Genomic DNA, 25,353 nt, shown 5'->3' on the forward strand with positions numbered 1-25,353 from the left:
CGTTACTTTGATAAAGCATAAGAGGTTAAGCTCTTGAAGTCTGATTATTAATTCGTCACCAGTGATGGAAAGACCACTAACCAGTTCAAGAAATGTAAGGAATAACAATAATATCTTCACAGTTTTTATTTCACTTGCATGCTAATCAGCTTATTTATATATGAACTACGTAATTATATAATAAAGCTACGTAAAGGCAATATAATTAGAAAACTAACGTAGTACTTCGTGCACTGTTTTACAAAATTTAATTTTAAGATATATACTTTGCAATATAATTATAATTCCTCATAACATTATCTATAAATATACAGAACATACCAAGAGATAAAAAAAAATTATAAGCTCTAATATACCGTTCAACGTTAACATTCTACTGGACGGATAAAAAAGGGAAAAAATATTTCCACTTGTCTAAGTTATTCTTAACATTTCCTTGTTTTAGTAATACAATTATAGCTTGTGTAACTTATAAACGAGGAATGAAATCAATTGCTGTGATAAAATCTATGAAAATTGTCAACAACTTTACCCTTTTTAACTCACGTATTTCTCTTAAAACGTCTATAAAATTAAAACTACATCAAAATTTTAAATCGCAGGTTATACTTTGCTTTCCCTTTTAAAACGGAGGTTTCGTTAAGTTGTATCATTCAGTTCTGTCATTTAATATTTTAACCCATACAATCATTGGCTAATACTAATATTTTTACAACCAAAGGGTCTTTATGGCGTTGTAATAAAAAGTGGCTTATCATGAAAAAACAACCCTTCTCTTCTTCGAATAATAAAGTTAAAATTTCTCCTCAACATAACATTAAATAATATATATATATATACATACAGAGGTGTACGTGTGTATTCTAAACAGTCTATGAAATTATTTAGAGAAAACACTTCACAGTTTTAGAACTTTTACTTTTGTAACGGTTCATTCAATAATGGAATGGAAATAGTATTTTATTAATAGACACTGCTTATTAATACGAACATTATTTGAGCGATAATAGAATTTAACATATCTATGTTTATTGTATCACCTCTGATGAATGATCATACACAGCTGTTGCTGAACTGGTAATTAATAAACGTACGATGAATGTTAAGACGATGAAAAAGACATTTCATTCCCTGTAGAAAAAAAAATTCAATAAAAATAGAACACAATAATAATTTTAACAATGAAACCATAATTGAGAACATCTACTTATAACAAATAGATATTATTCAATTTATTGACATCCAGAGCATGGGAGGAAATTTTTCTTTTCTTTTTTAAATACAATCCTGGATTTTGTAGCCAAGTTTAATAAAAAATGGCAACCACTGGTGGTATACATTACCACATCTTTTTCAAAGCTGTTATAAATGCAGTGAGATTTATCGAGATCCGTCATTTGCATCTTTCAAGCTTTGTTTCAACACGTTGTAAAGCAGATTGCATTCAATTCAATGGTTTGGATTGCCTACGTTTTCGAACTACTGCGAAACGTGGTGTATAACCACATTTAAAAAGGTAGGGTCTGCTTTAAAAATCTGTCAATGTAAACAGAATGAACAGAATGTCAAAAATGTTTCATGACATTTTAATGCTATTACAATTAAACCCACACAGTTAAAATAAGCCCATACTGTGGTATTGTTCAACGTGTATTCACACTAGGTCAGAAACACTGGTACCTAAAATGCTGTTACGGTTCAAATTCAATCTATCCATTCAAAGCGACATTTGTTGTTCTGAGCGATGTTTAGTTTGTTGTTTTACGTCTAGCGCACCGTGAAAGTTAACGCGTTCCATGAAAGTCCAGAATGATAGATTTAAATCTAGCTCTACTGTTTAGATTCACTACACATTTCAAGATCGTATCATTGAAGAGAAACCAATTTTAGACAATTGGGTTGATAAACTGTATTAACCGATTCAGAGGCCTAAATTCCTAGGCATATTACCCAAGATAAGTATTGGTATGAGTAATTGGTTTGAAATATCGTAGATAATCATATCAGTGTAATATCTAATAACCCTTCATCTTTGCATGTCTAAAACGTCGACTGAAGCCCAAATGGTTGTCTGCGGCAGCTACTACCCATTATAAGCTCTTCAATGTAGTACTTTAATGGATCTTTAGATCCATTACATGTTTTTTGGATTTATTGATCCAAGCCAGACATCGAAAAGATTCGTTTGTTTCGATGCTGTGTCAACAATTAATTCTCTCCCTATCTTCTACACTCCAACCTGCCTCGACTTGACTTTGTCTTTGCTTTTGCGTGTGCCTTATCTGTCTCATGATAAAAAATAAAAAACACAACCCAATCAGGATTAGTCAACTTGGTTCGAATAGACCACAATAACTCTCAGAAATCTATAATCTTCGAACACCCTTGATAATTTCTTTCGAATTAACTAATTTTACATCAGAACAACTGCTAGACGTCAAAGGACGTCATAATATTTCATGGGATTCAAATGCACATTCTTTCCTAGATGAGGTTATCATATCCAATTACCCTTTAGTAACAACATATAAAACAGTTATGTTTGCGTTTAAGACGAGAGCGTTGTTTAAGAACGTCTACTTTCATAGCATATATCGCTATTATACTTCCTAAATTCAAATACTGTATATTTTGCTTTTAATAAATATCAGATAATTATATAATAATGATAAGAGGAGTGACAGTTTTAATATTATTCCTAAAATTCCTTTGAGTTGAATTATCTGAAAAATGTTTAGATTTATTGAACTTGGAACTTTGAATATATTCTATAAATTCTTGCTGTTGCTTAATGCTAATTAATTTTAAGAAGTTCTATTTTCATGTTCTTTTCTTCCTATTATTTGGTTGTCCAACTTTATGCTCAATTTTTATTTTCATTTTCACACAACAGATATATAACAACTGTAAATAAAGTTGTTTGAATAATTATCAACGGATCGTTGTCACTTTTGTTCCTAAAGAATTTTTGATTCAACATTACAGTCTTCAATGTTGTTTTCTGTCTTTTCTGTAGTTTCTGAAAAAAAAGAGATAAAAAGAAAGATCTTAGTCGCATAACATTAGAAACTTATCTCAGAGTTTTGAGCGAGCTTTCTTAATGACTCAGTAGCAAGCTTGAAGGTTTATAACGCTAAAAATTGTGATTCGATCCAGGGATGGGAACAGCAGAGATTGTGCAGCTTTTTCCCTGAAACTAACAAATTTTCCTATAATCATACTTGACAATACCTTTATTGATGAAACCGTGATCGTAAGTAAACGAACAGTTGTCTTGTTTTCCATCAGTTCTGTAAAGGAGCTGAAAGGAAAAGGAAAATTTAAAATTGTTCTCTAATTCTAACTTTCGATAGTTTCAACCTAATATTTATTTTCAGAAAAATTTCAACCAAATAACCCTTATTCTCAACTTTGGAATGACGAATATTCATCTTGTCATGAATAAACACTGTTCCTTCATATCTAATTCCAACTGGAACACAACAAACAAAGTGTGGCACAAAGAGACAAAATATACATGTTAATGGCCCGGCATGGCCAGGTGGGTTAAGGCGTGCGACTCGTAATCCGAGGGTCGCGGGTTCGCGTTCGCGTCGCACCAAACATGCTCGCCCTCCCAGCCGCGGGGGCGTTATATACTGACGGTGAATCCCACTATTCGTTGGTAAAAGAGTAGCCCAAGAGTTGGCGGTGGGTGGTGATGACTAGCTGCCTTCCCTCTTGTCTTTCACTACTAAATTAGGGACGGCTCGGTGCAGTGGGCTAACAACTTACTCACTTAAAAACCTGTTGAAGAATCCGCAAGTGATTGCGGCCCTATGTTCCTTGATGGAATCGAGTAGTGAATCAATGAATGAATACATGTTAATATAAAACAATTTAACTTCCAACAACCTGGTGTGTAAATCAGTCAAATATTTTTATACATCGACTGTTAGTTTTATTTGCTTGAAAATCAAAGCCGCACTGGGCAATCTGGTGAATACACCGCGAGGATTCGAACCGTAAATATATCGCTGTCTCTTTCGAAAACACTTAAATACAACATAACAACCTGTAATAATTTATGAAAAACAGAACATTTCCTATTCCATTCTATTCTCATGATTATAATTCTTAGTGTACGCTCACCTAAATTCAATGTTTCTTCTAATGCTTCATCAGTAACATTTTTAGACTTCCGACGGGAGAATCGCTTATATATCTGAAAGAATACAGCCATGAGGATACCAACGCACATCATGGAAAATCCGTATAATGCAGGGAATAGAAGGATGTATCTTTGTAACTGTAAAAATTCAAATATGTGCTAATTAAATATAAGTTACAAGTAATAATTCCATCAATGAAACAGTTTGTTGGTATTTTTCTAATAGAACTATGGAAATATCCATTTTAATTTCTCTTATTTTATTCATTTTATTGAATATAAGTTATTTTTGTAAACATGTTAAAAATTACAAAATAATGGATAATTTAAAACCTGGTGTTTAGTCATGTCATCAAACGTTACATGAACTTTAGGTCCTTTTCACTACAGAAGCACTAAATAAATAGCGAGAAAATAAGTTCATGAGGCTCATGAAATTATATTCAGTCATGTCATTACGATAATATCTCCCTAATATTAGAGCTGACATAGTCAGGTGGTTAAAGCACTCGACTCATAATCCGCGAGTTGCAGGTTCTAATCCCCTGTTACACCAAACATGTTCGCCCTTTCAGTGGTGGGAGCATTATAATGTGACGAACAAGCCCACTATTCATTGGTAAAAAAGTAGCCTAAGAATTTGCGGTGAGTGTTGATGACTAGCTGCCTTTCCTCTAGTCTTACACTGCTAAATTAGGGACAGCTAACGCAGATTTCAACTTTACGCGAAATTCAAACAAAACAATCACAATTTTGCCGATATTGCCATCAGCGTTTATGAGCAAAAATGTAATATAAGACATCTGTAAGAGCACATAAATTACAATGACGTTTGTATCCTTAAAGCAAAGCTATATTGGGCTATCTGATGTGTGCACCGCGGGGATACGAAACCCTAATGTTCAGTAGAATTAACGCTGCCCCATGTGAAGATATTATCTTACAAATAAGTGGAACTTGCAAAAATGTCGCTTAAATAACTTTTATATAAGAGAAATATTTGGAAACATACATAACCACTTGAAATACAGTCCACTGGTTTACAAAAGCGACCCCAAGAGGTCACTGGATATTTCTTGTTTCCATCACTAGTTACGATTGTTTTATCCGTTCTGCCAATAGTTTTAGAAATTGAAGCAAGTCACAACGGTATCAATCAATTGAAGAATGATTGCTGGGTTAGTGTAATAGACTGGCACCGTTATTATAACCCTGTAACCAGTCCTAAGCAGAGGTGAGAACAAGTGGAGGATGATTTTTGTTTGTTTATTTTTTAATTGCCTAGCTGTCCATAATTTAGCAGTGTACGACTAGAAGGAAGGCCGCTAGTCAACACCACCTAATGCCAATTCTTGAGATACTCTTTTACCAACGGACTTGAAATTCACTCTCTCATTATAACGCCCCAACGGCTAAAAGAGCGAGTCAGTTTGGTGTGACGGGTATTCGAACTCGTAACCCTCAGATGACGAGTCGAGTGTTCTAACAACCTCGTTATGCAGGGCTGCGGCGTTTGTAAGTATACGATATTTGTTCTGCTGTGGCTCACAGATGTTCACTGGTCTCATTTATCTTTCTGGTGCACGAAATCCAGTCTTTAATCAACTGAAACACCTGACATGGACTTCGATCCAAACACCTCGCATAGACTCCGACCAAAACGTTTTTCGACAATCATAGCCATACACCTTTGATTCCTGAACGTGTTGGATCTTCGAAAAACTTGGTTTCCGGTTTTCAGCATTTGTTTCAACAGCTTAATACAGTTATTTCTTCTTCAATTTAGTGATTAACCGTTTAATTAAATTTTCTTCTTGAAGATATTTACACATTCCTCTAATACTCAATCCACACACCCAATACTATGATAAACCAGTACAGAACAGTGATTGGATAGGATAGTGTAGCTGAGATTGCAGCAGAGTGCAAAATCCTTTACATAGGATAATCTACTACACTTTCTATTTCTTCTTCACCCCGTCATGGCTAGTTGGTTAAGGCGCTTAATTCATAATCCGAGGGTTTCGGGTTCGAATCTCCATCACATCAAACAGACTTACCTTTTCAGCAGTGGGGGTGTTATAATGTGACGGTCAATCCCACTATTCGTTGGTAAAAGAGTAGTTCAAGAGTTAACGGTGAATGATGATGATGACTAGTTGTCTTTCCTGTTGTCTTACGCTGTTAAATTAGTGACGGCAGCTGTGATAAACTTCGTCTCGCTTTGCACTAAATTCGAAACAAACCAAACCTACTTCATCAGAGCCATCTAACGGCAGCAAAAGTTGTGCATAGTCCACATCTTGGGTGCTACCTCACTATTGCCGGGATTTTACTGTTACAACTCCATCACAATGATTTACTGTTCCGAACTTAGCATTGTTCTTTTACTTTCACTGACAGAATAGCTGTTGTTCATTTCATTTTGTGCTTATAGCTAAAATATATCTATCCTTGTTTTACTGGTATGTAAAAATGTGATTCTGCTATTCCAGAAACCAGTGGATGTTACATGATGACTTTATTATGATTCGAATTGTTGTCTTGCTTTAAAATACCAAAATGATATTGATTTACCGAATTCAATGAAATAAAATAGCAAACAGCTTGTAACGGAAAACTTGCCACATTTGGAAAACCGAAGAAATATATATAAGTTAAACGAATTTCTTTTGCTTTCAAAAGAAACGGCACATGTCTGTCTTAATCTTTTTTTTTAACTTTTCACGTACGTAGCGAAGTCACATGAAATATTTCAAAAGATAGCTGGAAAAAATAAATAAATAAACCATTTAAACTGAAATGTTCACGAAGGATATGAGATATAATAGTTAAAATTACATTTCCGTATGGAAGCAAAGCAAATTGTTTTTTTTTTAAATTTCAATAAAATATATTATTTTTCAGTGTTTTAGTGTTAATTATATTTATTCGTTTGTTTCAGTTATATAAAGAAACTGCTGAAGTGTTATTGTTTAATGTCATTCCCGGTATAAAATATAAAAGTTAATTTACTTTAACAGAAGAGCGTGGTAGAGAAAAAGAAAAAGCAAGATAAAACCACATCTCGGTGCAAAAATTTCTTCAATAATATAGGATTACAGAAGGTTAAGTAATCGCATATTTCGCTGAAAATCTGCAAAAGACACACAATAAAAAATATTTCAAGGAATGTACAATATTCAATAAAAACGGATTCATTCCAATATAAAAACAGTAATAAAATCAAAAATTACAAAACGGGATACGGTTAGAAAAATCACAAGATTCAATGAATGAGCTCTTTATCTTGATACTAAAATGTATGATCTTACACTGAAAGGAAACGAAAGAGAAATCACAGTGAGAGCAGTTCCAATATTCTGGAATCCAGCTTCAATTCCAATAGTCCTGCAAATATGCCATGGTTGGCGAAAAATCCGACCAAAGACGGCTCCAAGAAATATTCCTCCACTTGGCATGAGTACTTCAGCTATATACAGTGAAGTAGGAACGTCATCAAAGATGTCGGGGAAAATAAAGACTTCCATTATTTGAACGATAAGAATGATACCAAATCCACTGTAACTTCCTAGCTAGAAGAATAATAAATAAATGATGTTTTAGAAAAATACTGTATAGGTCTTGCCCTCTTAAATTATTTTAAAGGCATTCTAATGCTTTACAAAATTTACACCCAACAGTAAACTAAGATATCGGAATATAAATTTATATTCATGCGTATTACATAAATTTAACGTGAAATTATACATGCATATTACTACATTATCACTAATACATTGTTTCAATGAATGAAAAATAGTAATTTCCTTATAAATACTATGACTAACCTGTTTTCATCTTTTCTTTATTTACTGTGATAGCAGGGATGGTGTTAGAATTAACCAAATTTGAATCACAGATGAGTATGACTTATATTTCACTATAAAGAGCGTATATCAAGTCCTTCACTTCAGTGATACCATATGTAGCCAACCTCAAATCAGAGTTGCCAGTAGTTACAGTCATACTGACTGACCACCGATTCAGTATTCAAACTGACCGTCGGGTGAATATTATTTAAAAATTTGGTATCATGTTCACCTGAATTACTTAGCTTTTTTTTTTTTTGGTTTCATTTATTGCAAAGTACAGATATCTTCATTAATTAACATTTTGTACAGTAACTGATACAACAAGTCGACATTTGCTTATTTTTTCACAGTAACTTGAACATCTTTTAACTAATCATATTTATATACATTTTTCCCTTATTCTTAACGATAAATGTAAAAATGGGATCTCATCTAAGTTGCGGATAGAATGTTAGCATTTTTGGATAGAATTTTTGGACATATTCGTGGTATAATTCTTCAGACTTTTTTCAAAATATTTCTCTTCAACACAAGCATGTAAACTTTGTCTGTTTGGAGGTTATTTTTGTTTTAATATTATAATATATTGCCTGTAAGTACATGGAAGACCGGAAACGTTTAGTAAAAGTTCATTGATAAACTATTATTACTCTTACAATAAAAATAATGATTACTATTCAAACCATCATCAGATTCATCACTTGCTTTGAAACTATTACTACTGCATCGTCAGTGGTACCTAATTTCTTGGAAGTAATTCACTAAAGATTCCTCTTTTTCTGGGATCATTGAACTGTTATGTGTCCTTCTGAATGGATGTTTCATTTTCCATTTTCTTCACTATTACGTTATAAGTGATAATGTTTCTACAGAAAGGAAGGCCCAGTTTAACATGAATTTTGCGTTCTAAACTATAATATTTCAAAAGAAAGTGAAAGTTCTCTTGAACATAATTATTGCGTTCTAAGTGATAATATTTCTACAGAAAGTGAAAGCTCTCTTGAACATAATTATTGCGTTCTAAGTGATAATATTTCTACAGAAAGTGAAAGCTCTCTTCACATAATGATTACCTTTTAAGTGATAATATTTCTATAGAAAGCGAAGGCCCTGTTGAACATGAATTCAACGTTCTAGATGATAATATTTCTACCGAGAGTGAAAGCCCTCCTGATCATGATTATTACAATCTAAGTGATAATATTTTTACAGAAAGTAAAAGCCCCATAAACATGGTTATTGCGTTCCAAATGATAATATTTTTACAGAAATTGAAAACTCTCTCGAACATGAATATTACATTCTAAATGATAATATTTATACAGAAAGCGAAAGCCTCCTAAACATGGTTATTACCTTCTATATGATAATATTTCTATAGAAAGTGAAAACCCTTTTGAACATCATTATAACGTTCTAAGTGATAATATTTCTACAGAAAGTAAAAGTTCTCTTGCACATAATAATTATGTTTTGAGCAATAATATATCTGTAGAAAATGAAAGCCCTCTTGAACATAATGATTCAATTCTAAGTGATAATATATCTATGGAAAGTGAAAGCTCTCTTCAACATAATGATGATGTTCTAAGTAATAATATACCTACAGGATGGGAAAGCCCTCGCCAACATGATTATTACGTTGCAAATGATCATATTTCTACAGAAAGTGAAAGCTATCTTCAACATAATGACTACGTTCTAAGTGATAATATTTCTACAGAATGTGAAAGCCCTCGCCAACATGATTATTACGTTGCAAATGATCATATTTCTACAGAAAGTGAGAGCCCTCTCCACCATGATTATTACGTTCTCAGTGATAATACTTTTACAGAATGTGAAAGCCCTCGCCAACATGATTATGACGTTCAAAGTGATAATATTTCTACAGAAAGTGAAAGCCCTTCTGAACATGAATATTACTTTCTACGTGATAATATTTCTACAGAAAGTGAAAGACCTCTTGCAAATGATTATTACGTTCTAAGTTATAATATTTCAACAGAAAATGAAATCCATTTTAAGAATATTTATTACATTCGAAGCCATAATATTTCTACAGAAAGTTAAAGGTCTCTTGAAAATAATAATCATGTTCAGAGTGATAATACACATACAGAAATTAAAAGGTTTCTTGAACATAATGATTACGTTTTGAGTGATTATATATTAACAGAAGTGAAATTACTCTAACATGATCAATATATTTTAACTAATAATATATCTACAAAGGTGAAAAGTTCTTAAATATGGTTATTACGTTCTAAATGATAATATTTCTACAGAAAGTGAAAACTCACCTAACATGATTATTACGTTATAAGTGACAACATTTCTTCAGAAAGTGAAAGCTCTCTTAAACATAATGACTACGTTCTAATTGATAATATTTTAACAGAAAGTGAAATCCCTTTTGAACATAATAATTACGTTCTAAGATGATAATATTATCACACAAAGTTATAGCCCTCTTGAAAATAATTATTACGTTCTAAGTGATATTTCTAAAGAAATAAAAGACCTCTTAAAAACGATTATTACGTTCTAAATTATAATATTTCTACAGAAAATTAAAGCCCTTGTGAACATAACTATTACGTTCTAAGTAACAATATTTTTACAGAAAGTGAAAGATATTTTAAACATTATGATTATTTTAAGAGTGATAATATACATACAGAAATTAAACCCTTCTTGAACATAATGATTACTTTCAAAGTGATAATATTTCCACAGAAAGTAAAATCCCCACTAACATGATTATTACGTTCTAAGTGATAATATTCCTACAGAAAGTAAAAGCTCTACTCAACATAATGATTATGATCTAAGCGTTAACATTTCTACAAAAGTGAAACCCCTTAAATATGCGGTTATTACGTTATAGATGATAATATGTCTTCAGAAACCAATAGCTCTCTTGAATATAATGACTACGTTCTAACTGATAACATTTATACAGAAAGTGAAAGCTTCCTAAACATGGTTATAACGTTCTAAATGATAATATTTCTACAGAAAGTGATAGCTCTCTTGAACATAATGATTATGTTCTGAGCAATAATATATCTACAGAAAGTAAAAGATCTCTTGAACATAATCATTACGTTTTCAGTTTTTATATTTCCATAGCAAGTGAATGTTCTGTTGAAAATGAATGTTACGTTCTAAATGAAAATATTTCTACAGAAAGTGATTATTCTCTTGAACATAATGACTTAGTTTTAAGTGATAATATTTCTAAAAAAAATGAAATCCCTGTTTAACATCATTATTACTTTCTACGTGATAATATTTTTGGAGAAAATGAAAGCACTGTTGAACATGATATTTACGCTCTAAATGATATTATTTCTATAGAAAGTAAAAGCACTCATGAACAGAATTATTGCGTTCAAAGTGATAATATTTCTGAAGAAAGTAAAATCCCTCTTGAGCATGATTATTACGTTCTAAGTGATAATATTTCTACAGAAATTGAAAGCTCTCATGAACATAATGATTATGTTCTGAGTATTAATATAACTAAAGAAATTGAAAGCCGTCTTGAACATAATGATTACGTTCTTCGTGATAACATTTATCCAGAAAATGAAAGCCCTCCTGAACATGATTATTACATTCTAAGTGATAATATTTCTAGAGAATGTGAAAGCCTCCTAAGCATTGTTATTACGTTCTAAGTGTTAATAATTCAACAGAAAGTGAAAGCTCTCTTGAACATAATGATTATGTTCTGAGTGATAATAGTTCTGTAAGAAGTGAAAGCTTTCTTGAACATAATGAATATGTTCTAAGTGATAATATATCTATAGAAAGTGAAAACCCATTTAACATGATTATTACGTTCTTAGCGATAATATTCCTGCAGAAATTGAAAGCTCTACGTTCTAAGTGATAATACTTCTGTGGAAAGTTAAAGCTCTCTTGAACATAAATATTACATTTTAAGCGATAATATTTCCAGAGAAAGTTAAACCCTTCTAAACATGTTTATTACTTTCATGTGATAATATTTCTATGGAAAGAGAAAAAAGCTTTTGAACATAATGACAACGTTCCAAGTGATAGTATTTCTACAGAAAGTGAAAGCTCTTTTGATCATAATGATAATGTTCTAATTTATAATATTTCTAACGAAAGTGAAAGCCCTCTTCAACATAACTATTACGTTTTAACTCATAATATTTTTCCAAAAATGAAAGCCTTCCTGAACATGGCTATTACATTCTAAGTGATAATATACTCTTCAAAAAAAGAAACGCAAAAGGCAAAATTTGAGACAAATTTTAACCAGTATAACCGGGTAGTTCTGTATGACATGTGTGAAACTTTGCACATTCACTGCTGAACATTCAAAGTCTGCAAAGGCGAAGTCCACGCTCACTAGTTGAAGTTTAACGTCACTCAACGTCAATAACGAGTATGCCCCCCGTGAGCATCAATAACTGCTTGGCATCTCCTGCCCATGGAAGCAATGGGATGACGAATCACATTCTGTGAAATGCTGCAAACTGAGGTAGAGTCTGCGGTTGAGGTTGTCGCCGTCGCAGACGTCGGATCAACTCGTCCCAAAGATGTTCGATGGGGTTTAAATCTGGTGATCTTGAGAGCTAGGGAAAAACGTTGATGTTGTGGTGTCTCAAAAAAGACAGTGGTGAGTCGGGCTGTGTGAGGACGGGCGTTGTCATGTTGAAAAACGTCGTTGACGTTCACCATGATGGGTTGCACATGGGGCCTAAGAATCTCGTCGACGTGTCGTTGAGCCGTAAGATTCCCTCGAATGTGCAAAAGATCTGTTCTGGCATTGTAGGCGATGGCAGCCCACATCATGACGCTGCCACCACCAAATCTGTCAACTTCCTACACACAGTTTGCTGCAAAACGTTCACCTCGGCGACGGTAAACACGGGTCCACGGAAATCCTACGCAGCCCTGGTATGGTTGAGGCAGTAGACGTCGCAATGGTGGTCCTATCCCGAAGATGACGTAACTGGATGTAGCGATCTTGTGCGGGCGTGCTCACACGAGGTCTGCCAGATCGTGGACGGTCACGAGTTGATCCATGTTGTTGGTGACGATCCCATAGCCTTGTGATGGTGCTTGGGGACACATTCACAGCTCTGGCAACATCTGATCAAGATTCGTCTGCTTCCCAACGAACAATGGCGTTGTTGCGTTGTGCTTCAGTCAGTCTTGGCGTAACTGTATTGCGTGTCGGTGGCTTAACACTGAGCTATGGAAACCGAGAACCCGTCACTTTTATAGGGATTTTGCACATGTTTCACTTACAGAACATGCAGATCTCTCAAACAAATTTATTGGACACGAATGCGTTTTGGCGAAAAATCCGATGTTTTCCTCCGTTTTCATAGTGCACAACTTTTATTGTCATTTTGGTCTGACAATCAGTGCCTTAACACGTGTAACATTAGATACTCTGAGCTTGTAACGTTATTACATATATTTCTCCTTAAATTAAAAAAATATCCCTTTTGCGTTTCTTTCTTTGAAGACTATAATTGTTGAGAAAGATAAAGCATCCTAAATATTGTTATAACGTTCTAAGTGATAATAATTCAACAAATAGTGGAAGCTCGCTTGAACATATTGATTATGTTCTGTGTCATAATAGTTCTATAGTAAGTGAAAGTCTTCTTGAACATAATGATTATGATTATGAAATTTATAAGAATAACAAAAAGTAGTGAAGACTCGTGGCGTTCTATATAAAAACCATTTGAGGATTTAAATTCATTATGAGTTATAAATGAAGATGGCGGAATGTTAGAACCATAGAAACTGACAAGCTGTCATCCAATAAACAGAGCTGAAAAATAGCAAATGAATTGTATTCTCGCACATGATGTATTGAAAACATTTAAGCAGAAGAATATCTAATGTTATTAACATTTTGTAAAGAACTCGGTCACGATTTCAATGAAAACAAATTTTTAAGTCCGAATGAATATTAATTGATGAAAAATCTACTATGAGCCAGAAACTGTGCGTGTTGAAGTACTGAAAATTAGCGATTTCTTAAACTAACTAGTGGACCAATCCTTCGATTAATGATACACAATCAGTAACAAATTCAACATAAAATATTGCAAAAATAATAAGTTATTGCAATATGGTAGCAAATTAACGGTACCTATACTTATAATAACTCATAAAAAATAATAAATGCACAGATAAAAAATAGCAAAAACGACAGAGAATAGTAAAACAAAAATCTATTTTTTTAAATCATTTAAAAACAAACTAATAATACAAACACTATAACCTTATCTGTGTAGAGTCAGATTTTTCTGTTGTTTGTAAATCCAGTTAAATCTGCAAGCTGAGAGTGCCCTCGTGAGGATAAACTCCCTTATAAAATCCTTTGTATAAAAAGCTCTTTTTCCTGTACTTTGATTATCATTGTCTATTTAAGGTCTCATCGCTGATAAAATCAAACGAAATAACAATACCCTAGTCTGGTATTGGCTCCCAGTGCTTCTGAGGAATATGACTGAACTACAAAATATTGTCATTTCTCAACGTGAATAAGCCCACTGGAAGGCGACATATTCCAATATGGCCTAACTCAGAATGTTGCCACGTTAAGGTCAGACAAAAAGTATGTTTGAGGAGTTAAAGTGTTTGCCATCTCCCACGATTGAAAGATCAGTCACCATGCCAACCTGGCGATACAAAATAATTTATTATTTGTCATAACACAACCGTAAAATTCCAGTTTATTAGTTATAAGTATCTTAATTTTCACCTTATATTGCTTAAAATAATTAAAACTTGTACATCTTACCTTAGTAAATATTGGAGCCACTTTTGGTAACTTTACTTTCAATAACATTCCAAAAGCAAGAGGCAACACGATAATTATCAGAGAGACTGCCATCTTCCAGTAAGGAATTATAACAGTTCCTGTATCAATTCCGTGTGAATAAATCCACAAGTTCAAAGGCATCATTCCTAGAGCGATAATTGTTGACCACGTTGTCATAGCGACACTGAAGTAAAAAATATAAATGACTATTTAGTTAAAAAGGCTTATAAAACAAGGACCCGGCATGGCCAAGCGCGTTAAGGCGTGCGACTCGTTATCTGAGGGTCGCGGGTTCGCATCCCCGTCGCGCCAAACATGCTCGCCCTTTCAGCCGTGGGGGCGTTATAATGTGACGGTCAATCCCACTATTCGTTCGAAAAAGAGTAGCCCAAAAGTTGGCGGTGGGTGGTGATGACTAGCTGCCTTCCCTCTAGTCTTACACTGCAAAATTAGAGACGGCTAGCACAGATTGCCCTCGAGTAGCTTTGTGCGAATTTCAAAAGACAAACAAAAACAAAATAGCACAACAACTTCTTCAGGTTTGCTTTAAAGTGTGTCGATGTGCAGTATTAAATATTGCTTTTGTTTATTTATAAAATAAAGTTACACAATGGGACATATGTACTCAGTGACATGTCTGCAGACTTACTGTAATAAACATCGGGTTTTGATTATAGTGGTGAACACAACACAGTTAGCCCATTGCACTGCTTTGTGCTTAACTACAAACTAACAAAGCGTGAATTAAACCTGAATTTTTAGCACAATAATCCTCAGACTTCCAGGTGAGCCATGGAGGCACACTGCTTTTGTAAAGAAGGAAATAAAGTATTCCTTGTGACCAATACAAATTTAGATTTTCTATTGTTATAAACAAAAAATAAGACGAATAATTCCCTTATAAAATATATAGATACTTGTGAGTAATACAAAAGCAATTATAGTAAGAAAATGCTCTATTTTCATAGAATAAAATTTATTACTTGGTATTGCGCTGATTATGATTTATTTTACAGAATGTACATTCGGTTCCTCAGCGGTTAATCTGAGGACTTGTAACGCCAACAATCAGATTTAGACAGCTGCAATAAACAGAGCACAAACAGTCCATTGTGCAGATTTGCGCTCAACGACAAAAAACACCTATGAAATCCCCAGTACTGTCAATGCACTGAAGAATCTGTCACCCTCTGGTACAGCACTAAGTATACTGATTTACAACGCTAAAATCGGGAGTTCGATTCCCCTCGGTGGACTCAGCAGATAAATCAATGTGGCTTTTCTATAAGAAAAATACACAAACACACACACACTCATGAAATATACAAACCATACTTTCCACAGTGCTAAAGAAATTTCTGGTTACCTTCCTTCTTACAAACCTATTTACTAAACCACATCCAAAAAAAGAAACGTAAAAAAATTCAAACGTCAAGCAGGTAGCAGTTCGCTCACAAATGTAAATCTCGACAAACGTAAGAATTAAAGACAACTCAGTAAATTTATTTAATATCCTATTGTTACCCAAAGTGTTTAGAAACAATATATTCAACTCTACTAAACTCAAAGAAGTCCTATTACGTCATGGTTACACCCTGAAATTAAGCTCAAACAGTTCAAAACTTCCCTCGTAACTTATTCTAAATTCGCTGAAAGTTCTTTTAACGTGATAATTGCAGTACTTTTTCCCTCAAACAGAAACAGTCCTCATTGTGTTTAATAACGACCATAGGACTCATGTGTACCTTTCAAATGAATTTAATTTGGCAATTAATATCGTTTGGTTTGTTTCGAATTTCGCGAGAGAAGGCAGCTAGTTATCATCATCCAAAGCCTACTCTTTTACCAATGAATTGTGGGATTGAACGTCACATTATAACGTACTCACGACTAAAAGGGCAAGCATGTTTAATGTGACGGGGGATTCAAACCCGCGATCCTCGGATTACGAGTCGAGTGCCTTAACCACTTGGCCATGCCGGGCCAGTTAGTGTCGTCAGTAAAAGGTGGACACTTAGCGACTTTGTAAACGTATATCTTAGATATTTAAAAAATGAATATCATTGATACATTCTCGGCTAGAGAAACAATTAGAATATTTGGAATTTCACGTGAAGCTACACCAGGACTATTTGCGCTACCGTCCCTAATTTAAGAGCGAAAACTTATCGGGAAGGCAGTTTGTCATCACTAACAAACCGCAAACTCTTTCACTAATGAATTGGTGAAGTGAGCGTCACATTATAGCGCTCCCACATTAATATGGTAAGCAGGTTGAGTGAAACAGGGATTCGAACTCGCGCCCTTCAGATTGAGGTCCTAACCATCTGCCTACGGAAACGATTTAAGATAAGGCACTTGAATGATGTAATCTAAGAGAGACGAACAGAGAAAAACTTTCCTTCATGGTGTTAAAAAAACTCGTAGGTTCAAGAAGACCTGATAAAATCGAAATAAAACCCTATGAATCGAGCGCTTTCGAAGGGTGTACCTTTCTTTTTCAGTGTCAAAAGGAGAGAGAAAGCAAGACGCTATCCATGGAGACAAAAAGAAATCCTTTATAAAATGATATTTAAAAAACCAATAAACTCTCATAGTATAAACACAAACATGCACTTTCACTGATATGCAAACACAATTAAATGTTGTGTTAATTTTAACATATCTTTACCTCAGATGGTTTTTCTGTAAATTTCACACCTCTGGATCAAAAGCGTGAAACTAGAATATACATACACATTAAAGTATATCACACGAGAAACATACACACTAAAACAGCAAGAGCCGCAATGATAAGGAAAGAATGACAATGCTGAAGCTACAGGTTTTTGGTTAATCCTTCGTTTGCGGCTTGTGTAAATCTGGCTACAACACCATGTGCAAAATTCGCAAATTTTTGTAGCAGGCCATTCAAAATGTTGCGCACAAAATGTTTGCATCATATGACGTCGATCGCAGTCGTCCGCGCTAATATTGAATGATGTCAACCGAAGTTGAAGTTAAAAAATAAGTTATCAGAGGAAACTTTTAATAATTATTAAAGTTTACAAGAGTCACGGAAAGCTGAAACTATGTAATCTCAAAAATTAAAATTTTTGAAGGAAGTTTCGATAGTTTCTAAGGTTTACAGTTGAACAAAACTAATAGAAGAAGAAAGCACTTATATAATTACCAAGTACGTATTTAATAAAGCAAATCTCACACTGTAACAACGACAAGTTGTCATATTTACAATACTATAATCAGAAGTTCAATTCCTCTCAGTAGACATGTCAAGTAATTCAATTTGGATTTGCAATAAGAAAACACACACACACACTTTATGCGACATGTGGATGTTGAGCCACTTCTATCATCAAATGTCGTGATATTATAATAATTGGAAGACAGGGAGAATTCCTATATATTAATATTGAAAAACATGTTAACTCTGATGTGTGTGTTATTTCAGACTTGGTTTCAGACAATGTTATTTCAGACAATGGCAGATCTAACTCTGCCATTACCTTTTAGAGTAACAGTTGGATACTTCAGGTGAATGAAGTTCAAATAAATTTTAAGTACATTTGGAAAATATTTTTTGCAGCCTATGCCAAATATTTAATGGCATAATAAAGCAAGATATTTCTTATTTTGTTACTCATCTTATTACGATGGAACAAATATCAAACGCAAAAATTATAAAACAGTAACACGAAAAGTTAGATAACCTTGCTTTAACGATTCCTAACTTTCAATATACGTGTAAAGAAAACATTATATGATGTGTGAAATTTTGAACCCACAAACATGCTGCTGGTTACCCTACAGAAAACAAATGACACTAAAATTAAACCAACCTTAAAGAAACATCTCCTCCACAGAAATAGGTAATCATGTTAGATGAACTTCCTCCAGGACAACAAGATGAAATCATTATTCCTGTTGCGTATAAAGCACCCATTCCACAGATCTTAACAAAAGAAAATGCCAGAAGAGGAATAAGAAAAAACTGACTGGCCATACCTATAACCAAACCTATAGGTTTCTTCAGGTGACTCCAGATCTGCAAAAAGAAAAATCATGTTAGATTTACAAAACATGCATCTATACACTGTGCTGATTTTACAGCTCTGTACTCTTACATATATTCAAGAATCACAGCTTTGTTGTGGGTAACCACTAATATGAGAGCTTAAAAAGAAAGAATGGTATTTCTCTTATGAAGCCCAATGTTATACGCTTGATAAAACAGGCATTCTCTGAAAATGGTAGAATAGAGGAGCAGCAAAACAAGACCGCTTTACTGAAAGATTTGTTTTTGAATTTCGCTCAGATCTACTCAAGGGCTATCTGCGCTAGCTGTCCCTATTTTTGCAGTGCAAGACTAGAGCGAAGGAAGCTAGTCATTACCACTCACTGCCAACTCTTAGACTACTCTTTTATCAACTAATAGTATGATTGACCGAGACATTATAACGCCCCTACGGCTAAAAGGGCGAGCACGTTTGGGATTCGAATCCGCAACCCTCAGTTTACGAGTCGAACGCCTTAATCCACCTGGCCATGGTGGGCCTTTCTGAAGTTATTCAACTGTTAACCTATCTTTCTAATATTATTCACACCTCTTCGTAACATATACTATTTATTTTTCATGGCTAATTACTAATAAACTAATCAGCCGGCTCCTTTTTCAAATACTTTTAACTTTAAACCTATTCTTCATCAACTAAATCATTAACCCTTAATGGCCCAATTTTGATGAAATCTACCTCTTCACAGCAGTTCCAACCTCTGTTGCAAAATAGCTTTAGAACTTTATATCCAAGATCCTAACCCATTAATACACATCCACAGCAACCAATTAGCAACCCTTAGAGAATTCACTACCACAAAAACTAACTTTATGTCCAAATACCAAGACTACCTACAAATAAGTGGCCGAAGAACGGCCAATCTCGTGTCACTAGTTCAAGCCAACATTTTTATGACAGAGTTTGAATGTCAAGAAATCTGTTCAAACTCACACCCACCATTATACTGGTACAGATGTGCTTACGATACAATAGCTGGTTTCACATCCGCAGAACACACACTTACTTTTTTCAACTACTTTAACTCTGCACTCCTCAACATTAAATTCACCTGTGAACAGGGAAAACTAACCAAATAGCATTTTTTAACCTCAATATCACAAGAACCGATATACAATTCAAACCAGAAACCCACAGAAAAATCATCCATACTGATCTATATATTCCCTGAAACTCAAGGCATGAAACAAACAAAAATCAGTGTATTAATAAACCAAATAAACACAACCATAAAACTATGCTCACCCCATAAAATTAACGATAAAGTCAACAAAATAAAACAACACTTCATCAGCATCAACAAATTTCCTCGAAAAACCGTGAAAAAAATTATATGCACACACCTAGAACAGCAACAAACAAACAATAATAAATCCCAAGATACAACAAACTACAAAAACTAACACTCCTGCATGTTCCCGATATCAGCGAAAAAATATGGAAAAACTTATAAGAAGGCCCGGCATGGCCAGATGGTTAAGGAGCGCGACTTTTAATCTAAAACTCGCTGGTTCAAATCCTCGCTGTACCAAACATGTTTGCCCTTTCAGCTGTGTGAGCGTTATAATGTGACAGTCAATCCTACTATTCGTTGGCAAAAGAGTAACCCAATTAGGAACGGTTAGCGCATATAGCCCTCTTGTAGTTCTGCGCGAAACTCAAAACAAACCAAAACTTATAAGAAAGCACAAAATTCCAGTAAACTCCTGTTTTTTTTAAAACTAGGTACAAAACTAAAGTAATCCATACTATGTAAAAACTATACTGACAAACACAATACCAACATTACTCATAAAATACAATGTAATAACTGCCACGACTTTGATATTGGAGAAAAGAGCAGAAAAACAAACCCAGCTGAGGAGGGAAACAAATGTAAACAAACGCAAAATCAACAAAGGCCTACTTATACAACAACTAAAACCAAAATTAAACACTTTCTGTTGTAATACATTGGTGCAAATGAATGTTGTTGTTTTTAACTTTCCGTAGATGTTAAAATGTCTGACGCACTTCTTAAAGAAAGAAAACTGACAGTATCAAGTAGTTTAATCTTTAAAGAAATTAATTTTGATCGGGAATTTCTGAACTACTCTTGGGAGATCTGTCGCACCCACTCGTATAGATCCATACAATAAAAAATCCTCATTTGCAAAATAGTGACCAAGGATAACACAAAATCCTAACACTAGTTTACTTACTAGACATCGAAACCAGTCTTCTCTTACTCTATACTCAGTTGTCCCCCGGTGGTACAGCAGTATGTCTGCGGACTTACAACGCTACATAAATGGGTTTCGATATCCGTGTTGGTCAGAGCAAAGATAGCCTATTGTGTAACTTTGTGCTTAATTACAAACTATCAGTTTTATTCTAGTTAAATCAACAATCCCTCCACCACTCACTTTTCAATTTTTTTCTTGTCTCGATGTTTAAGCACACTTCTATTCAATAATTTCGTAACAAGTGAAATATTTTATTTTACATTGCAGGATAATAATGAATTATATTAACCATTTCAGTTACGTAATCATCCAATACAATATTTTCTATATCACTTCATTCAAGATGCAACGTACCCATAAACCAAATCATCTGCACAACAATGCCATCCATTTGACATGTTTATCCAACTAGCCGAAGCGTAGTATATCGGTTAACATGTCCAGACTTTGAATCGGAGGTTTATTGTCCTTGTCTCGCTGCTGCAGAAAATTTGTTCCTCACTTTATGGGACCGTAGGTGAGTTAGAAAAGTGATAATTAAATCTCACTTCAAAATTAAGGATGACTTTGCGGAAACAAAATTGGTTAAAGTTTTACACAAACAGTTATTTTGGGTGACAACTCCATTGTTTTCCAATCAATAAATTGATCATTCAAAACATAATATTGATAGCTAAAAAGTACTTATAAGTATTTTAATTAAATGACAAATTTTCTCTTTCGCTACACTACCAAATATTCTGCTTTACAGGGTTCTTTGGAGTTCATTAGTAATTTGCCCCCATCCTTTTCCAAATCGTGATTACGACACATTCTGTTTCCGTTATTTAATTGTCATTACTCAAGTTGTTCGTTTCTTCTGTACTAACCCTAAGATTTTTAACTTCTAAACCAGATTTATTTATCGTCCAACGGCCAAATAGAAATGTAAGCCTAAAAACCTGTATATATTTCAAGACATTTTTATTTTACGTCATGCAGTTGAGAACAAAGAAATTCGTACCAGTTCTGGTTTTCGGAAAAACATAAATAGTATGTGAAATTTGTCACTGTAGATTTTCGATCATAATAATTAACACCTCATGCGGCTGTAAGTTAGGTATAACAAACAAAATGTAAACTTAATCGCGCTTTCTTTTTTTCGTTAGTTTTCTGGCAATTTGTTTATCTTTGTGGTTTATAAAGATTGTTCTACGGTAAACCATCTGGCATATTACCAGAATATGCGTCTTCTTTTACGGTTTTTAACATTTAAGTGTGAGACGCTACCAGCTTACCACTGAGGCACTAGGAGGCTCATTACCAAGGACAGATGTAACACATAAAACACTTTAATAAAACTACACCACGTTTATATTTTACATGAACCTAAACAGAGTTGTTCGGCAGAAACGATGTATACTTTTGTCATTTGTGTGCGTGCACCTGCGTGTTGCCAATTGTAACCACCTATCTGCATTCAGCATAAATTTTATTTTCCTCGTTCCACGCTGTTTGCATCTTGCAAAAAGCAACCACGATTTATAAAAGTTAATATGTTTTTATCTATTTGAATACAGGGCTTATAGTAGTCAAAAGAGGAGACTGATATTTGAATAATGAGCGTTATTTAAACCTATTAAACCGAAAACTTGAAACATGTAAAATTAAATAAAAGTTCTTTCCTTCAATAGGAAAATAACAAAGTTTCAAAAATTTCAAAACATATCCTTGAACGTTTTGATAATCTATTCCTTTTTACATATCATATGATCGGGTTTTCTTGACTGCAATGACCACTCTTGAGAGGATTTGAATGAATGTCTATTCTAATTGAAATGTACACTGGCCAGTTTTAAAATTCACTATTATGATACTAAAATCAAATAATTTATTCACATAAAAAAGGAAGAAGTAATCACTTATTCAAAATGTTCCATTTGTACACCTTACAGTAAGTCTGAAGGCTTACAACGCTCTAAACGGGTTTCGATATCCGTTGTGCTCACGACACAGCTGACAAGAAATTGCAACATTCCTTTGTAACTGTGCCACAAACAAGTACACAACTTCAGTAGTATTACAATACATACTATTGCTCCATAGATGTTTTGCGTCATAGATTGTATTCTGTTTTGCTTTAAACTGACACATTTCTATTAAAACTTTCTTTTTGTGCACTATTTATAAAAACAGCCATAACAATTTCCTGCTAAATCTGAAAATATAGTTCCAATTCTATGTTGGATATTTAAATTGGTCAACTGACCTTTCTGGCTAGTTATATTTGTGTTCTAGCAATAACTCAACTACACTTTTGATTATCATGTTGCACGTAGTTTGTAACATCATTAAAGTTCTGAGAAAGGCTTACTTTTGATTCTTTTAATGTTGTAGAAAACTATTGAAATTAGGTCAAACATGTTCACGTGATAACTGAATTATAGTTATCTATACAAACATCATTACTGACGAAATAAAAACTGAAAAAAACAATCACGTGTCTCAAAAAAACCTGAAAGTCAAATTTCAGAGAGTGGATTAGTTTACTTATAAAAGTTAGCCCAAAACTACAAATAACTTTCTTGTAACCGATAATTTTAGACAAATTGACCAGAACAAAGTATTCACAGCTCATAGGTGGCACGTGACACTTTCGTGTAGGTAGTCTATTCTGTATAACAGTGAGAATAATGGTTTGTAACAGATTTCGTATTTGAGGAGACTGTTTTTTTCACGACAGGTGTTTAAGAGGGTTTACCCAGCAAGCAGTTAGAAATGATCTATCTCTTCTTTGTCTTGTTTTTGAATTTCGCGCAAAGCTTTACGAAGGCTATCTGCGCTAGTCGTCCCTAATTTGGCAATGTAAGACCAGAGAGAAGACAGCTAGTTTTCACCACTTACCGCCAACTCTTGGGATACTCTCTTGCGAACGAATAGTGGGAATGACCGTCACATTATAATGCCCCCACTGGTTAAAGAGCGAGCATGTTTGGTGTGATGGGAATTCGAACCCGCGACCCTCAGGTAACGAGTCGATCGCCTTGACCACTTGACCATACCGCTATCTCTTCCGATCCTAAGCCTTCACAAATCTCTTGCACCACCAGTTCTTGGCCTACTTTAATCGAACATTAGAAGTTGACCATCGTTCTTATAACGCCCCAATGGTACCCAAAAGTCTAATCGACTTTTTGTGGTAATACGGCGCGAATTTGGAACCCTAGAATCCCCACTCCAATACGCTAACAATTAAGTTACACCTGCCTCAAACATTCAGAAAAACAAATATAAAATAATATCAGAGTAATATTTATAGTGTGGCAAAAGAGAATATGCAGAGCTACATACGCTAAATCAAACATAGAAGCTAAACTATTAATACTATTGGAGGTTTGTTTTATTCATCATTTTATCTAATATGGATATATTGATTATAAAAAAATCGGATGTTCTATAAGCACATTTAAGGTGAAGATCATAATTATGTTGGCTAAGCTCTTACGTAAAGAAAAAATATGTAAATTGTGAATGTTCTGTTTTGCTGAATGATTTAGAATTGATATACGATGTTAAGTAATGAAAATGCCTATCTGTTTCATATTTTGTACGCATTACGATTTGCAATCTATCATGTCAAGAGTATGAACATGGTAACTACTATCTAAGCGTCATCCTCGTACATTAGGTAGATCTCGGAAAGGCTGCAAGAAGCAATGGTGTTTTTGGACGTGTCAGACTTTCAACAGACCCATTTCGTTACGAATGAGTCGTTTTCTTTATTTTATGAATAAAAGTTAGAAACAAGAATTAAACTTACCTCGGACAGTGTGATGTGACATCCCATTCCAAACATGATGAAAAGAAGAATAAAAACAATTAGAATGTCGTGAGCTCGTTTTAGAGGAGGTGCGTGTTTTTCTTCAAACTCCGTAACATTCTCGTTATTAATGAGCGAAGCGTTAAAGAAGTTGCTATAGTCAGTATCCATAACGAAGTTGTAATTCAGTGTAATAGAAAAGTCAGGTTTAAATACTAGTTTGGTGTACGTGTTCGCGTACTAGATACCTGCAACTTTGACGTGTTATAAGGCTGTGACGCCCTTAAATGAGGAAATATATTAAAGAAACTTTAGAACTCAGCAAATCAAATGACAATCATTCCCTTAAAAAAGTTGCAATTGAAATGCTTCTAATATGATCATATTTTGATGCTGCTTGGATGTACCAAGGTAGTGTGG

The 25,353-nt window shown here is 34.1% G+C and overlaps 1 protein-coding gene across 1 annotated transcript; it reads right to left on the reverse strand.

Moving 5' to 3' along the window:
* LOC143258152 (ileal sodium/bile acid cotransporter-like) lies at positions 1–25,150 on the reverse strand. The gene is made up of 6 exons (XM_076517166.1): positions 24,934–25,150; positions 18,676–18,881; positions 14,816–15,020; positions 7,465–7,725; positions 4,132–4,288; positions 1–3,019 (listed from the first exon to the last, which is right to left on the reverse strand). Exons 1-6 carry the CDS (start codon positions 25,102–25,104, stop codon positions 2,958–2,960), a joined length of 1,062 nt encoding a protein of 353 aa, XP_076373281.1. The 5' UTR covers positions 25,105–25,150; the 3' UTR covers positions 1–2,957.
* Positions 25,151–25,353: the final 203 nt, after the last annotated feature.

Source organism: Tachypleus tridentatus, chromosome 7, assembly GCF_004210375.1.
Source record: "Tachypleus tridentatus isolate NWPU-2018 chromosome 7, ASM421037v1, whole genome shotgun sequence".
NCBI lineage: Eukaryota > Metazoa > Arthropoda > Merostomata > Xiphosura > Limulidae > Tachypleus > Tachypleus tridentatus.

Excerpts from the sequence above, each read along its gene's own strand:
- LOC143258152 (XM_076517166.1), bottom strand. The coding sequence starts at position 25,104 with ATGGATACTGACTATAGCAACTTCTTTAACGCTTCGCTCATTAATAAC. Across the intron at positions 18,882-24,933 it reads GTCACATCACACTGTCCGAG|ATCTGGAGTCACCTGAAGAA; the intron begins GTAAGTTTAATT and ends TTCTTTTTGCAG. Across the intron at positions 3,020-4,131 it reads AGAAGAAACATTGAATTTAG|AAACTACAGAAAAGACAGAA; the intron begins GTGAGCGTACAC and ends CTTTTTTTTCAG.